This window comes from Nannospalax galili, unplaced genomic scaffold, assembly GCF_000622305.1.
Source record: "Nannospalax galili isolate Female #2095 unplaced genomic scaffold, S.galili_v1.0 scaffold116, whole genome shotgun sequence".
NCBI classification, from domain to species: domain Eukaryota; kingdom Metazoa; phylum Chordata; class Mammalia; order Rodentia; family Spalacidae; genus Nannospalax; species Nannospalax galili.
In genome coordinates, this window is record NW_008340206.1 from 1,293,866 (window position 1) to 1,312,769 (window position 18,904).

The window sequence follows — 18,904 nt, forward strand, 5'->3', positions numbered from 1 at the left end:
AAGAACTGATTTTCTGTTTTGTTTCATAATAATCCAGTAGATCCAAGAACTGCTCCCTACTCTTTTCCTACTGACAGTCCTCATGTTCAATCTGGTCAAATCCTCAAAGCTATTGTTTGTTGTTTTGTTTTTCTTCTCCATGTTTTGTTATTAGATGTTAATAGGTTCCTGGTCTATGATAGAGGAAGCAATGAGATAGTTAACATGGAATCGGTGTAGAGTGCAGAAGCCTAAGGTGCTTTGACCACTTCTCCCTGTTTAGGTTGTCAAGTTAAGAGTAGCACTGAATGCAATAAAGGAGACTTTTGCTTTTACTCTGGAGTTGCTGATAATTTCCTCCCCTACAGCAATTTCCCAATCCTGGTGACATTTCTAGAATACAACCTTCAGCTTGTTTCCAGAAATGATGACTCCATGAAGAACCAGAATATTATCATTATGACATTGATGACCATGTGAACTTTGTAAAATTGAAAGTAACCCTTTAAAAAGTATAAGCAACAGCCAGACATGGTGGTACACACCTGTAGTCCCAGCACTTGGGAGGCAGAGGCAGGAAGATCTCTGTGAGTTCAAGGCCAGCCTGGTCTACATAGTGAGTTCCAGAACAGCTGGGGCTACAGGAAGACCCTGCTTCAACAAGACCAAAAAAAAAAGTATAAGTGATGTCTTATGCCCAATTAATTTTAATGCATTATAATGTTATAAATATTTGTACAATTTGTATAAAAGCTAGAAAACATTTTAAGCCTACAATTCCCTTCTTCCACCCATATTTAAAATGGCAGAATAATGTAATTATAGCATAATCATATCATGAAGTCCCATGAAACTTTACTATTTGAGGTACTTTACAGATGGACAAATACTGATTTGGGATTAAAATTCAGTAATAGAACTTTGTAAAGTTTGAAATTTTAAACATTGTTCATAATCTCAATTATTCAACCTGAAAATTAAAATATAACAGACTCATTTCTCATGATTATTAAGACTCAACAGAAATAATGCTTTGATAATGATATAACGTGCCTGTAATCTCAGTACTTGGAGGGCTATGGCAGGAAAATCCTGGGGTTAAGTTCAGGCTTTATCTAAACAGAAAAGTGAATGAGTAAAATAAATTATATGTATCTTATCCATCAGGCCTGGAAAAGAACAGATAATCAAAAATAAATAATTAAAAAGTTATCAAGAGTGCTCCCATTGATAGACTCGAGATATGCATGGAAGCCAAAATTGTTGGGGCTCATATATTTTAGTTAATGGTGCATATTCTGAGGTAATGTATATTGTTGAATATCAAGGTATAAATTGAGGTGTTACCATGTGATAATATGATTACACCTGAATAGAGAAACAGCCTGACTCTTAGCATTAGTTTAAGACCAAAAGTGGACCCAAACTACCAACAATTCATCCATTCAGAGCTTCAGGGGACAGGGCTTCCAAGTCAGACTTTGCTCATTCTTTTATGGAAAGAGTAACTCCAGTGTGAATTGGGGAACTCTATACTAGGGCCACACTTTTCAGAGAATCTGCCCTTTTAGGCCTAAAATATATCAGTGTCAGTCATACACATAAACACACAGAATGAGAAACTTCTCAATGCTCATTGTTTCCAATGAGAAGCATGCTGCTTTCAATGCTCTGATGTGTTAGCCAATCACAGCAACATCTACTCACTATCTTGGGTGAAGGACAAAGTGATGTCCAGCAGGATTAAGCTCAGGAACCCAAGTCACAAGAAGAGTACATAGCTCATTACTTATGTTACAACAGTAACTGTTTGGTTGCAAGGTTAGGTATAAGTTATATCCCACATTGTATCCATATTGTAAAAGTCATTCCTATAATAAATATCATTGATTTTCTTACAATCCTAAAAGTTAAACACAGTACTTATTACAGACCTAAAATCGACATGATCTTGAATATAGAGTGAACAGTCATCTTAAAATTTTAATTCACTATTATTGAGTGTGTGTGATGGGGGCGGGGCATATGGGGATTGGAGGTAACTAGAGTGCATTTTCACCCTATATGAGTTCTAGGAATTAAACCCAGGCCACGAGACTTGAATGGTAAGTGCTTCAGCTGCTGAGCAGTCTTGGTCGCCCTTTTGTTATTGATGAAATAATAAATTCTTACTTTGATAATTCATTTACTTTCATTGCCTTTTGCACTATTCCATTGTCTGAGTGTACCTCAGCCCAGCCATTCACTAAAATACATGCTCATTGATTCTGCCTCATAGAAATGATAAATAAAACTGCCATAGTATTCATGGGTGGGTGTGAATTTAAATTTTCGCTTATTTGAACAAGTTTCAAGAAGCATGATTGTTCAATTGTACTATAAGCATATGCGTATTTTACGAGGCACTGACAAAGTCTTTAAAAAGGCTGCCCCCATGGGCCTTCCTTCCAAGAGGGATGGAATCTCCTCATGGCTCCACATCCTTTCCAGCATTTGGTTTTCTTGGTGTTTCAGACTTAGCCACTTTAATAGACATGTGTAGTATGTTGGTTAACCTGGAATTGCTTGATATATAATGCTGAGAATCTTTTCATGCATTTATGCCATCTTCGCAATGTCTGCTTATATATTTCTCTATTAATTGACAGGCTTGTTTAATCATTGAGTTTTAAGAATTAGTATTATACCTTGGATGCTAATTTTTCAGCAAATATGAGTCTTGAAATGCCTTTCAGTCTCTAGTTTGTCTTTTTAATTTTCTTAAGAGTGTCATTAGCAGTGCAGAAGTATTTTATTTGTATGAAGCCCAACTTATATTTTCCTTTGTTGATTTTCTGTTGTTGCATTTAAAAATTACTTACTGAAAAAAAGATAGCACAGGTTTTCTCCTCTCTTGCTTTATAGAAGATTTATGGGTCATATTTTAAATTTTAGGTCTATGATTCAGCATACAAATCTTATATTTTCCTCTAGATAGCGCCATATTTAAAAATTAATAATTTCCAACTCAAAGCATGTTATCTAATTATAGCAATTATATCTAATTAATAATTTTTCAAAGTTGAAGTTATGACTTATAATAATTTAAAATAGGAGGTTGGGAGATTATACATTGGATAAATTGTTTGCCTCAAAGGCATGAGGTCCAGAGTTCGTGTCTATGGTATCCACATAAACGCTGGGCAGGTGAGACACTTTCTTTAATCCTAGCATTCAGAGGCAGATACTGTGGATTCCCAGGGAAAAATGGCTGGAAATCTAGGCTAACCAAAAGTAGAGAACTTGGTGTTCAACAGGAGACCTTGCCTCAATACGTAAAAGTGGAGACCCATCAAGAAAGATACTCACCATCAGCTTCACACACATGAGAATTTGCACTTGCCCACACTCATGTGCCTACACAAGCATGCATGTACCCACACATGTATGTGCACCACACACAGAGACACACATACACATACATGATTTTTTAAAAAAATATTTTTATTGTATGTGTATGAGTGTATTGCCTGCATGTATGTGAGTGCACCTGTGTCATGCAATGCTGCGGAGGTCAGGGGCTGGAGAGTTGGCTCAGAGGTTAAGAGCACTGACTGCTCTTGCAGAGAACCTGGGTTCAATACCCAGCACCTGCATGGCAGCTACAAACCGTCTTTAACTCCTGTTCCAGGGGAATCTGAAATTTTAAATGGGTATGTGTCAAAATTCATTTTTGAAATCCAGTAATATTTTATGTCTAGATTAAGGACAATAGGGTAAAGAATTAATGGTTCAGGGAGTCCTAAAAACAGCTCAGCATTTATGAGAGAGCTTGTTGCTCTTGCAGAGGACCAGAGTTCAGTTCCAGGCACCCATCCCAAACTGCCTACATCATCAGCTCCAAGGGATCCAGTGACCTTATCTGGTTTCCCTGGGTACCTGTACAAAGCACACACACACACACACGCACACACACACACACACACACACACACAAATAAAATATTTTTTAAAAAGGATAATTCAATCACATTTGTCATTTAGAAACAAAGCTGTTTAATGCCCTACTGAACAATAAAACTATAACTTTCAGGAGTACCTTTTCTACGTAAATTATTCCTGTCTCTACCAGATTAAAAATTATTTGAATTGCTTTGTGACAAGAATTTTTAAAAGCAACTAAGCTTCTCTCTCCATAGTTATAAAATATCCTAAACAATAGTATGTGGAATAAGGACGGTGGTTAGATACTTGCCAGGCAAGCCTGAATCACAGGGTATACAAGTCAGGTTTATTCCTAAATATTTTTGAGGTTATTATTAATGGGAGGGTTTCCTTGAATACTTTTTTCTGATTGCTTGTTATTAGCACTGAAAGGAAAACACACTCATCTATCTGGCCTATTTCTAAGATTTACTTAAATTTCTTAGAAAGGTTCAGGAGGAACCAAGAATCTCCTCAAGTGTTCCTGAAAAAAAAATAAATAGGCTCCCCTATAAAAACTATGTGTATAAGTACTGCAGAATTACTGTAAATACAGCTGATAATTATTTTGAGAATATTGGTCTTACATTTCATTTGTGTTTTGATCATTGTCATAGGTAACTTAGTTTGAGCTGTCCAAAAACTCAATAAATAATAAACTGTTTGCAAGGCAGAGAAACCAGACAAAATTTCATATAAAAGATAAATAAATTTCATTAAGTTACAAAATGACTGTAATCTTTATAAAACTGAAGTCAGTGGCTCTTCCCTCTTGGTGAGGGCAGAGGCATTAGAAGCCTAAAAGGACAAAGAAGGTGAAAAGAGGTTTAAATTTTCAATAAGTAAGACTACTGTAGATAGCCCACACAGCAGTGCTCTCTCCAAATGAGAGCCAGAGGCTTTTTTGGAAAATTGATACATATTCTTATAGGAAAGATGTCATTTGATGTAGAGATGGGCCATTCCTGAGCTATTCCTGAGCATGTGAGTTTGGAGTTATATTAACATGTTAAAAAGTAATGGACAGCCAGGTGTGGTGGCGCACGCCTTTAATCCCAGCACTCGGGAAGCAGAGGCAGGCAGATCTCTGTGAGTTCAAGGCCAGCCTGGTCTACGTAGTGAGTTCCAGGACAGCTGGAGCTACAGGGAGACCCTGTATCAAAAAGAGCAAAAAAACTAAAACAAAAACAGTAATGGACAAAGGACAAACAAGATGAGTCAATGGGTAAAAGCATTTGCCTGACAAAGTTGATTGGAATTCAATCCTCCCCCAACCCACATAAATTATACCATATGTAGTGGCAACAGCACATCTGTAATATGAACACTCATACAGCAGGATGAAGGTGACAGGACAGTCACCTCAGCTTGTGCGTTAGCCAGACTGCAGCACCACATAAACAAGAGAGACCTTGGCCTGGCTGGGCAAAGCAGAGAGAACTGGCTCTAGAAAGTTGTGCTCTGACTTCCACACATAGGCTACAGCTAGCACATATTCACACAGACACTCAGGGACACACATAACACACAAACAAATAAAACATAACAGGACAAGAATGCCTGCCTCTGGGCAGTGAATTTAGTATTATAACTAACAAAATATTTCAGGTTGCCTAATAAGAATGACTCAGAGACTCCACACATTTGACCAGTTTCCCATAAATTTCTCTGAAGGTTCTTAACTAAAACAAGCAACACTTCATATGTGCATTAATAATTGTTTAAGGGAAAATGTTTCTCCTCAGTAAGTATAGGAGCTTGTCCCTCAAAGTGTCCATGTAGCAGTTAGCATTTTTACTATTTGATGAAAATTAAAGACAGATAAGAATTTGTTCTGAGCATGGTGGCATGCAACTGGAGAGATTGAGGCAGGGGGATAGTGAATTTGAGATTAGCTTGGGTTATATAGTGAGATCCTGTATCAAAAACATTAGATTGAAAATTGTTGTAAAGGGGCTGGGCTGGGGTGATAGCTCAGTGCTTAAGCACTGGCTACTCTTGCAACAGATCTGGGTTCAGTTCCCAGCACCTATAAAGCCCCTAACAACAACCTATAACTCCAGTCCAGGGGAATCTGAGGTCCTCCACAGACATTCCATTCATGTTGTATACTTACATATGTGCAGACCAAAAACTCACCCACATAAAATATAAAAATATAAGGAAAAAAATTAATTTTTTTTCTAAAAACTAATCCTGTAAGATAATAATCTATTCTGCTTATCATACTGTAAAATCTTCACAGACTGGAACTGAGCTGTATCATTATGCCAGCTATAATAAATGTTTAGTAAATACTTAGGCCTGGAGGAAGAAACAGAAGGAAATGATTTATAAAAAATAGCATTATACATATATGTGTGTGTGTGTGTGTGTGTTTTACTCTTAGCATTGCACAAAAAGAGTATATATGAGGAGGTACCCAATATTTTCATTTTGTTTTTCTAGAACTCTACATTTAGAATTTCATGGAAAAAAGTGTTGCCTCCATAAATACATACATACATACATATATATATGTAATACTTGCTTCAATCTTGTGACATATTAATCATAGTAATCAAATTCTTACTAAACAAAAGTTTTGACTATCATTAAATACAAACATAAACCATAATTAACTTGCACACAGCTGTATTTATTTGCTTTTCCACTTCATGTTGTTTTAGTGAAAGGAAAGAAATTTGCTCTTGTTTTGGTTTTGTGTCTTGAATATGTGTGTTTGTCATGAGTTTCAAATGAAAATTTATGCGTGTAGGTATATGAGAATGGAAACTGTTTATTTATAATTAAACTAGGCCCAACTTACTCTCCAAACTTGCATGTGCCGAGTAGGCTGAGCTCAGCTTATCCTGCTGTTAATTAGTTGTGCGGTGCAGTCACTTTTCTCTTGTCCCCCTTCTCAGAATCTCTCGATGTGTATCCGGATCTGGGGAGGGTGTGACCCGGTGTTGATTTCTTTCTCAAGTGACTGACTGCAGCACATTCTTTTGCTTTAGGCTTTTCCACTGATATAGTCAAAGTCCAGAGTTAGGGAATTAAAAGTAAGAATGTTTGTCTCTCAACACGTTCTGACTTTTGCAATAAAATATGCTCATATTTTCTACGTGTTGTCTCGACTATTGATTTAAAGATTCTGTCTTGGAGGACAAATGATGATAAAGTGACTTTTATTCTCCCCTATATTCCTTTAAGCAGTGGAGCTGACCTTTACCTTCTGAATTTTATTAGGTAAAATTAAATAAGTAGGAAAAATATAGAAATCTGTGTAAATGCTTTCCAAAATCACTTGTGCTCACTTGCATCATGACAAACAAAATGCCTTTCCATGACAGATCACTTCCTCTATGCCTGGAGTCTGACTGTTTTCCAATGTAAGAGAAATCACCCTTTGGATCCCAGGGTGGCTACAAGATGATTGATGGAAATTGATATTAATTCAGGAATTCCCTGCTCTTAAAATAATTCACTTCACCATCAATACTAACACTGTTCCAACCTCACCTCATGTCACATTTTGGTGAGTGCTCTCAAGTCATCAAGACGAACCTTCCTTAAGAATCAGTTCTTCAAAGTACAATATTCTGAATGATCTTGTCCTATGATAATATATTCTCTTTTATAAAACCACACTTTTAAAATGATATAATGATTGAGACCATGTTCATCTACAGTTGAATAAAAGTAAAACAGATTCAGAACTCCTGGGAACTTGTGTTATATGTAATGATAAAAGCATTCTATTTCCAAGGCCCTCAAGAATACAGCAGTGGAAGTTTCATGTAACATATTTGATTTTGTTTTTATTTCCTAGATGTTTATTGAACGTATGGTTAGGTTAAAACCTGAAGCTATTTACAAAGACTTTTTAAATGCATAAAGTCTCCTGACAACACAATAATGATTTTTTTAAGAAATCAATTTAATGTTTAGACATTGTGTCTATGCAGGAGGTACCAAACCTTTTTCTTTTTCTAGAACTCTACATTTAGAATTTCTTGTAAAGAAGTGTTGCCTCCATTATGTAAAGATTTTCTTTGAAAAATTTTTTGTGTTTTTTGCAATTTTTCATACAATATAATTTGATGGTATTTAGATTCCCTCCCCTATCCATGGGACCTCTTACTGCTACCTGCACAATTTAATGTACTGTACTTCTAAAACTACTACTGCTACTGCTACTGCTGCTGCTGCTGCTACACACGCACACACACACACACACACACACACACACACACACACACCTATAGACTCTAATTTATGTCTCCCAAAGTCCTTTAGTGTGGGTCTGTCAACTGGAGCTAGGTTAAGCTACCAAAAGTTCCTTCTTTGAAGTAGACTGTTTCTGCTCCTTACCAAAGCCATTGACTGCCAAAATTTCCTTAGGATGGACTGGGATTTCTTACTCACTACTCCATATCTGTGCTGAGACTTTGTCTGGTTTGAGCTTGCATGGGATTTGTGCATGCTGTCACCATTGCTGTGACTTCATGTGAGTAACTGACCATCTGTCTAGAAAACTCTGTTGGTCATCCACTCCTGGCTCCTACAACCTTTCCACCTCCTCTTACACAGTGATCCCTAAGTCTTAAGAGGCAGCCTTAAGTGTCCTATTCACAGATAAGCACTTTGTAGCCTCTTGGTCTCTGCATGTGGACAGCTGTGGTTTCTGGGTTAAACACCATCTGCTACATAAGAAAGATTGTTTGGTAAGAGCTGAGAGATGCATTAGTCTATATGCATCAATCTATGACTTTAAGTCAATTTAATACTGTAACTACTTAGTAGAAATTAATCTTAGGCTCTCCCCTATGCCCTGTGACCTGTCTAGCCTCAGGTTTCTAGACCTCATATCTGTGAAGCTTTCAAGTAATGAAAAGGTGTCACAAAAGTAGAGAAGCTGCTCCTGGGTTATGCCTCCTATGGGGTCAGCCTTTATGTGGAGGTGCTGGGCGAACGGAAAGCAAAATGTGCACCTCCCTAATTGACAGGACGAGGGAAAGGGGAAGGATGGGTTCTCACGCTCACCCACAGGAGAACTGAAGGCACATGTAACACATAGGGGCCTACTTACCGAAACTTTAAGTAGGGGGCATCTCACAACACAGAAAGTTGGGGAGAGGTGCCCATGCGGTCACGGGTGGAGAAAGCGAAACTAAGGCTGGTCTCCAGAGCAGTGGATGCATGGCCTGCAGAAAAGTGCAAAGAACATGGTTCAGAAGAGAAAAGCGGCTACCACAATGATGGCCAGAACCCAAAGAAGGTCAATGCTCATGCCAGCATAGGTACCCACGTTGGGCACCAGATGTTGCAGGTGTCCTGGGCCCCTCTGGGAGGGGGTAGAGTTGGTACGGAGTCAGAACACAGACACCGGGAGTCGGGTGAGAAGCAGGCAGTGCGAGCAGCTGCAGACTCATTTATCACGGATATGAGGCTCCCTTATATCCCTCCTCCCGGTGTCCCATTGGTCCATTGATAGGTCATGTCTGTTCCTCATTGGCTCTCTGTATCAGGCCATTTTCGCGACAGCTGAACACAGGTTTGCCTCAGCCGGATGTTTTACCATGCTTGCTGCACGCATGCTCTGGCCGCCCAGGCTGCACTTCCTCCTACAATTTTTTATGTATCTGAGTATATTATTTGCATGTGTGTAAGTGCATCAATGCCACGCAGTTCCCTCGGAGGTCAAAATAAGGCACTGAATTCCCCTGGAACTGGAGTTACTGATGGTTGTTAGCCACCATGTGTGTGCTGGGAATCAAACCTGGTTTCTCTGCAAGAGAAGTCAGTTTTCTTGACCACTGACTCATCTCTCCAGCTCTGAGAGGTTAATTTTTATGTCTAAATGTATGTCTATAATACTTCAACATCATTAACACTGTAATATTATTTAACTACAAACAGTAACCAAACAGCCCTCTGTAAGGCCAACCAAGAGGAGCCAAAACAAACCTATCTTTTTCTTTACATTAAACGCTGCATTGGTAGCAGATCACATCAGGCTTCTGCAAGGCTGTGATTGACCAGTCAGTTCATTTTCTTTGCATAAACTTTGGAAATTTACTACTTTCAGAATTCATTAGGAAAAACATAATTTGTGGCAGGCATGATTTGATCTTAATCAAACAATATTATACCATTTATTAGATAATTAATTTTCTAGGAATGAACATTGTTTTTTTTCTATTTTTTAGTATACTTTTATAGAACTAAGACAAACTTATCAGTGCAATCTAAGATCGAGTACATAGAGATTAAAGACTCATTGCATATGTGTGTTGTGTGTTCTTTAATACCTTATCAAAATACTTAGAAAACAATGGCTTTTTAATGGATCATTAGAATGCACATCTGTGGATTTTTAAAAACAAAATGATTGTTGTGCCTTCTACCCTTAGACATGAACTTCAGATCCATGGTAATAGAAAATATAATGCCAGCCAGGGCTATAAGCTGAGGCTCTGTCTCCAATACCTCTGCACCCAGAGAGACAGCAACAGACTCTGATGCCACAGAGCTCTGGTGAGGTTTGATGAAAACAATACAAGAATCTAATTTCCTGTTGCAAGTCCATTGTAATCACTATGGCCTGAAGACTGCATCAGGTCTCTCCAGCTCTTGATCATCTGTAGCAGTCTAATGAAAGTCTGTCCTTATCAACTCAAAAGTTTAATTTCTGACCTTGAGATCTGTATTGTAAAGGGTATAAGATCTGAGACCTTGTTGATGAGAATCATTTAAAACCTATGACTTCTGAGCTCATTTACAGGAAAAGGAAGTAGAATGATTTTCACAAAGCACACAGCCTGAATTTGGAAATGTATGCTTTAACTTGCCAGTCATGTGAAGCTGGGCGGATCAGCTTTACCTCTGCAGGTGTTCTTCAGTTCTCCTGTGTAAACAAAATTGCTCACGAACAGCTCATACATTTCATTTTTTCAATTATAAAAACTAAAACAATAAGGAATAAGAATAAATAGTTACTCATGTGTGTGGATATTACACATATTTTCTCAGAACCTCTCTTGATTTTTCTTGGGATGATCAATTATTCTATAGATAAAAAATAGTATTGGATTGCTATAAGAGCTTTCTGCTGCCTTGACGCCCTAATTATGCCAAAAAAGAGGAGGGAAAGGATGTATAGAGATCTGTTTCAGAGTAGGCATCTTTCTCTCTGGGATTCTTTTTTATCAAGTCAAACTTTGTGTGTGTGTGTGCGTGTGTGTGCACGTGTGTGTGTGCACGTGTGTGTGCATATGAATATGTGTGTATGTGTGGGTGTGTGTATATGTGTGTGTGTGCATGTGTTGTGTCTGTGTATGTGTTCATAGACTTGCAAATTTATTAATTTAAAACCTGAAGATGATAATATTCTGGACTGCAGCATTATCTTAGTAGTTAAGAGCACATACTTCTCTTTCAGAGGACCTAAGTTTAGTTCCTAGGACTTATATCAGGTGACTCACAATCCCTGTAACTCCACCTCCAAGTTAGCTGACACACTCTTTCTGCCTCTGCAGACATTTTCATGCATGAACACATATAAACACACAGACACACATACACATAAATAAGTCTTTAAAAGTGATTGAGGCTTTCAAATTTTAATTATCTATTCTTCTTGCTAAATGGAACTCTGTGGTAGTGCTTCATGTACTTAACAAAGATGATATTTAAAATCATATTGCAATCCTGTATAATATTGCTTTTATTCAGAGATAAATGTTCTACATATTTTTCTTATTTTATTCTAAAATGTTGTTAATGTCTATCTTGAATTTAAAAAGTACGATATTGTATCTAGCCACTAAAATAACAAGTAACAAGTACAACCTTCTATTGTTTATTTCCCCTAAGTGTTTGAGATAGTTTCTCCAAGTGCCCTGGGCCTTCAGGTCCCCATGTAGCCTTGAACTGGTCTTGGACTCTTACTCTTTGTGCCTCAGCCTCCCAAGTACTGGGATTTCAGGTGTGTGTAACCATGTCAAGCAATATTTGTTTTCGTGTGTGTGTGTGTGTGTGTGTGTGTGTGTGTGTGTGTGCTTGCTCATCCTATGCATGTGCTAAGAAGGCCAGAAGTTGATGTTAGGCATCTTCCTTTGCCATTATTGTCCTTGATTTTGAGCAATATCTCTCACTGAACCTGGAGCCCACCATTTTGACTAGACTGGCTTCTTGGCTATCACCTGCGTCCTGCCTGCCTCTGCCTCCAACTCTGGAGCTGTGGTTACAGACACAGACACTGTGTCTAGATAACACATGACTTCTGGGGATCAAATTCAGTTCTTCCTCTTGTACAGTAAGCACTTTCCCCACCAAGCCTTCTCCTCGGCCCTTGCAACTGATGTCTTCAAAAGTAAATTTTATATTTTATGGATTTTCCTCCTAAGGAGTCAGAAATATTTCTGTAACTTTCTTCATAATTCTCAGAACCCTCTGTACAAATATCTGAAGTAGAAAGTTATCATAATTTTGACATTCTGTGTTTGTGTGATGGAATATACACATGCAGCTAATTTTCTCTGTTTCCATACAGAAAACCACATCCTGGAAGATGTCAACAAATGTATCATAGCCTTGAGAGACCAGGATGCTGATAATTTAGACCGAGCTGCAGGTGCCATCAGAGGACGGGCAGCAAGAGTCGCTCACATTGTGACTGGTGAAATGGACAGTTATGAGCCAGGCGCTTACACTGAAGGAGTGATGAAAAGTGTCAACTTCCTTACAAGCACTGGTGAGTCTCGGTTCCCAGGAACAGCACAACAGTTACTGCTGTTCAAGTCTGTGTGGTCCCCAAATATTCATACATAAGGAAATAGGGGGTCTCAGCCTGTTTCACTTCATGACACTGGCTGGTGCTTATACTCTGTTGTCATATGATTTGAAACTTATCCCAGAGAAGTAAATATATTCATTGTAGAAAAAATGTCCTTTTAAATACATGAATTAGCCTCTTGTGAATATTTATTAATGCCATAGCTGTGCGGGGCTATAATTAGGCCAGCATGCGGTTAAGTGTGTGATAGATGCAGTTGCTCCCTTAGCTGTACCAGTGGTACCCTAGGTTTCTCATTACATTACTCAACCATAGCAAGCTTGTCCTGTATATCCACAGCCATGCTGAATACCTTCATTTTTAGTTAAAGAAATATATAGCAGAATGTTTGGTTGCAGTACGTGTTGCTATTTTCTAAAATCTGGCAGTAAATGCCTTGAATCACTCATGCAAATGATCTTCTTTTCTTGAATGCTATTGTGAACATTTCTCCCAAAGACCTAAGAAAATGTCAGGATTCATAAAAATTCTTAAACAAGGAGGGAAGTCAATCATTTTTATAAATCGTTATTGCAGACTTTTACCTGTGACTATGCTTTGTGAATTTGTAAATCCTGTGAATTTATCAATCCTTGAGTATATTTTTTTCTACTATATCTTCTTGATAATAGATTGATGGCTTTTATGAGGTCCCTGGAGTATTTAATTCCATATTTAAACCATCCACCCTTATATTAGTTTTTAAAGATATTTACATTGTTTAGTGAATGGTGAGAAAAGGACAAGGATAGATGATATTTTCAGGAAAAAATTCTTTATATTTTGAATCTCTTGAGATGAATTAAGAGAACCATACTAACAGTTAATAATTATTGAGAATTTTCTCACTTTCTCTTTAAAAATATTTCCAAAATAATGAAACATTAAATATGTGCTAAGGAAAGATGGTGAAGGTTTTTCTAGAGCTCTTGATATTAAACTGATATTTCTATGAGTCCACTCTCAAATAACTGGTATAGCAAATAGGACACATAGCCTGATATGATGGTATTTGCTGGCAATCCCAGCACTCAGCTGGACAGGTGTTCTGAGGATGGAATATTGCACTGAGTTCAAGGACAGTTGGAGTTACAGTGTGTGACCCTATTTCAAAACAAGCAAACATACAAAACAACAGGCAACATAATGACATGTCTTTCCTTTTATGTAATACTAGATCCTATTGCTTTGGAATTTGATGGTGCTATAGTTCTTCAATATCTCCTCCTTATACCAGGTCTTTATCATCAATATGACACTTTAAAAGGTTTTTGAGAATTTCATACATGGATATTAGATTTGCATCAGTTCCTTCCCTCCCAGTTCCTGTCCAACTCCTCTCATGTCCCTCCCTCTCCCTCTCAATTCCTTGTCCTCTTCTTTATAATTGTTAACACACACACACACACACACACACACACACACATATATATATATATGAATATATACTGATTAGATAGAAGTTAGATAGATAATAGATAGATATAGATAGCTAGATGTTAGAATGGTGGATGGATGGATGGATGGATGGATAGATAGATAGGTAGATTGATACATAGAAGGATGGATATGGATGGGTGGATGGATGGAGAGATTGATGATGGATCAATGTTTAGATAGATAGATGATAGATATGTAGATTGATAGATAGATGGGTAGATAGAAAGATAGATAATAGCTAGGTAGATTGATGGATGGATGGATAGAATTAGATAGATAGATGATAGATAGGTGGGTGGATGGGTGGGTGGATGGGTGGATAGATGGATGATGGATCAATGGATAGAGCGATAGATGTGTAGATTGATGGATGGATGGAGAGATGGATGATGGATGGATGGATAGATAGATGGATAGATAAGTAGATGGATGGACAGATGTATGGACAGACGGACAGATGGGCGGACAGACAGAAAGATAGATAGATAGATAGCACTGAGCCCATTTAGTGGTGCTCCTGTGTACTTGTGTTTAGAGCTCCCCACATAGGTTGGGATGACCCAGCCTCTGAGGATGGTAGCTCCTAGAGAAACCTGGATTTCCTTCCTCTGTGAAATTTCCTCCATCCGTTTTGCCATGTCAACTGGTTTTGTCATTGTGCAGATCTTGTTAGACTCCCACACTGTGGAGATTTCCTTCCTCTGTGAAATTTCCTCCATCCATTTTGCCATGCCAACTGGTTTTGCCATTGTGCAGATCTTGTTAGACTCCCACACTGTGGAGATTTCCTTCCTCTGTGAAATTTCCTCCATCCATTTTGCCATGCCAACTGGTTTTGCCATTGTGCAGATCTTGTTAGACTCCCACACTGTGGAGATTTCCTTCCTCTGTGAAATTTCCTCCATCCATTTTGCCATGCCAACTGGTTTTGCCATTGTGCAGATCTTGTTAGACTCCCACACTGTGGAGATTTCATGGCGGCACTTCCCTATCATGTCTAGAATGCATCAGCTGTCAGCACACGTCTTGCCCCTCTGGCTCTTATATTCTATATTCTTTGGACTCCCTCTTCCTAGATGTTCCCTGAGCCTTAGGTGTAGACATTGCATTGTAGATGTGTCACTTAGGCTCAGCACCTCACAGTTGCTTATTCTCTGCTTTTGACCAATTGTGGGACTTTTTAGGAGTTGTAAGAAGGAGCTTCTTTGATGAGTGGTAAGAGGCATTCTTTTCTTTAAATATAAGAATACATATTTAGAATACAGTAAAATGTTGGTCTGTAGAACTGACAGAAGTAGGCTTTTGTGCAGGGCCTATGACCTCCTAAGCCATGTGTAGTTGGCAATGTTTGAAGTACCATGTATAAATTCCCTCCCATTGAGTTATTTTAAGTTTCTTGGTCAAAATTAAGTATCTGATATATGTGTATAATTTATTTTTTACCTTCTGAAAATAGCAATTAAATATAAGAAAAACACTCTCTTTATCCAAGTGCAGATTCCTTGTGGGGTTTGAAGAGGAACTGTCTGTGGGGAGTACCACAGCTTGTGTATGCCTCAGCACTGTGATCCCATCAGAAAGTCTCACCAGCATGGTCTTTGTGATCCTGGCACAGTGTGATGCCAAGTTTGCACTTTTAAATTTCATAGGAAAGAGCTTCATCTGCCACATACACAGACAGAAATATTAGTGAATTCCTAGAGAATTTACAACTGTTGGCCATTGCTGTACTTCAGAAAAGAAAAATGAAACTAAATGATTTATACATTGAGTTACAGTTAGGTTAATATATCTATGATTAGTAATGGCATTACCAGATATGTAGTCAGCCCATCTACCGTATCACAATCAGAAGAGAAGCGAAAAGCCTATTTGTTTATTTGTATTTACCTTTTGCTAAATTCTCCCTGTGAATTATGTCTTATATCCCAAATATGATAGGTATAGAAAAATTCTGTTATCCTGTAACAAACTGCATGTTTTTATTAAACAAAAATGTAATTTGTGGCTCCTTAATTTTAACATTTTAGCTTTTTCAGATAAATTTTTGGTGTATCCTTCAAGGAAACTTCTGCTTTCTTCTTTTTTTGTGAATAAATCTAATTAAAACTTTTCTCCAAACATCTTTCCTTGATATTTATCAAAAGCATGTTCCACAAAAGGGAATTCTGAGCAATAAATGAAATAAAACCTAATTAGATCAGTTTGATCTTAATGAAAGCTCAAAGTTAAACGTGTTCTCTCTCCCTCAGAGAGATTGTCTATGAAAAATATTTCCAAGTATTCTTTTCTCTACCATTAACCAGCTGGAAATGGTCATCTTTGTTCACTCTTGATTCATATCTTAGACTTATTATTTAAGTAATTATCAAATTGCATAATTGGAAATGTCATGTTTTGTGTTAGGAAGCCACTCACATTTTAGCAAAAGAACAGTTGCTTATGTGTGGCCCATTTTTCTCTTTGTTTCTTTTTCTTTTAGTTTGTTTTTGGTTCTTAAGCCAGCTTCCTGAAAAGAGCTTAATAAGAAGATATTGTGAATTTTTTTTTTATCCCTGAGACTTCGTAATCTTTGTAAAATTTGCTGTATGGCATTGGCAGCAAGGACTAGGCCTAAGCCACACTTACCTAAATCACAGGAGTGTTCTTGGAACATGGTGACTTTGGTTTTCATCGGACCTTTAGGGATTTTTATCTTCTTCAACATGTTTTCTCTGCACTGAGAAATAAGACTGAAGGGCTGGAAAGATGGCTCAGTAGTTAAGAGCAATGGCTGCTCTACCAGAGGACCAGGGTTCAGTTCCCAGAAACCACATGGTGGGTAATATAACTCCAGTTCCAGGGTACCCATAGCCCTCTTCTGTAAGCCAAAGGCGTTGCATGACATGGGTGCAATTACATGCAGGCAAAACACGCATGTGTAAAATAAAAATATATAATTTTAAAAAGAGACAAGATGGCCCTGTTGTAGTTAAAAATTTCTGTCCCCATGTGCTAGTAGTTGGTTTTAAGTGAAATGTAGTCAGCATCTAGAGTGGGGGTTTCATTGATAGTGGGATAACATTCTAATCTCCAAGCAAAATTCTTTATTCTGTTCCATTCTTTCATATTACTGACCTCATCCACCTGTCAAGCAGCCATCCAGAGATTATAAAATATATTGGATTTAAAAGAACAAAACAAAACAAAACAAAACCAGCTAGCCTTGTTTGTTACAACTTGAAGGCTACAAGACACTCTTTGCACCAACTTTAGCATTTTTGTCTCTGGATTGGGTGAGATCTATAGCAGGAATGTATCAACACAATGTATATTTGTGTGATTTATGGGCTCTATGAATTTCAGGAATTAGCATATCCCAAGGCTTCTGCTGTTGCAGACCACCAAATCCCACCTGGCTTCACTGTCAGCCCGGCTCATAGACCATAACAGAGTAAAAACATAAATGACCCTGACCAAGACAGACTGGTGGCACCCACTGTTGGAAAATAGTATTTATGGAAAATAAACATTTAGTTATACATTGCCTGTTAAATTCCATACTGCAGATATAGCTCAGTTGGTAGAGTGCCTGCCTAGCGTGCATAACGTCCTGAGTTCTGTTCCCACCACCACATGTACCAGGGTGGTCCAAGTCTGTCACCTCAGAATTTTCCTGGTAGAGGCCGGAAGTGCAGGAATTCAAAGTTAGCAATAGCTACATAGAGAAGTCCAGCCCTTATGTTTTAAAACGCAAAATACAAAGAAAAGAAATGCAAGGGAAAAGTTTTCCTCCTTAATACGGAAGTTAATCATGGTATTATTATCTTTTCCCTTCTAAGGAAAATGAGACATTTGAAAAGTTATTTGAGGCCATTTGTGAAATTCTGATTTTTTTAATCTTCAGTCCAGTTTAAATAGCAAATAACCTTGATTAAACTGATCATTGAGTTAGTAGACTTGATCACACTGGTAAGCTTGATTAAAACAGGCCGAGTTCCTTCTGCTGTGGCTCTGTCCTACAATGGTAGGCACTTCCACATACAAGCTAACGGCTTTTGGTCCAGAGGATGTGACTCTACAGTCCAGCTGCATTTGAAATTTAGTATTCTATATATTACACATAACTGAAGGAATTTTTCTCTGCCCAGCAGAGTAAAACTGTATAATTTTCACTGTGGTACTGGCTGGAGCTTCTGGTGTCTCCTGGGCTGCCGTTCCTGGGCCAGCCACTGCCTCCTCTGCTATGCCCCGGATTCAGCCTCCTCAAGTTACTCAAAAGATGGTCCGTGGAGTGTGAGCAAAGACAGCTTCTTTTTCCCTCACTGGACGCTCTCCCGACCATGTGGACACACGGAGCGGTCGCCAGCTGGTGTGCCATACCACCTCTCTTATTCAGAATAATCTTCACTCATGTTTCTCATGTCAAATTGCATTCATCTTTCAAGAAGCTGTTTCTATCCTTGCCTTCTACAAATCTTTTTTCTCTTTCTCTGGCAATAGTAATTTCTTTCATTTTCCTGTATTGTGGCTTTAAAGGGAAGTGTTTCTCACTAACCACAGTTCTGAAAACTGTGCTCTTGTCAAATCCTCTAGAAATGATTTCTTTTCAAAATAGAGTATAAGCTACAGGACAAAAAGACAGCCCTATTCTTTTATCTTCCTATCTCTCCCCAACCCTGTGTGTCTTATATTGTTTAAAATAAATTAAGGAGGAAAAAAA

The 18,904-nt window shown here is 38.0% G+C and overlaps 1 protein-coding gene across 1 annotated transcript in view; it reads left to right on the plus strand.

Annotated features, from left to right (window-relative positions):
- Nucleotides 1-18,904, plus strand: part of Ctnna3 (catenin alpha 3) — a 1,668,564-nt gene that overhangs the window by 1,234,860 nt on the left and 414,800 nt on the right. The window contains exon 12 of the mRNA XM_008835377.2: nt 12,481-12,681. Coding sequence (XP_008833599.1) covers nt 12,481-12,681 — 201 coding nt within the window. The remainder of the gene's footprint in view (nt 1-12,480; nt 12,682-18,904) is intronic.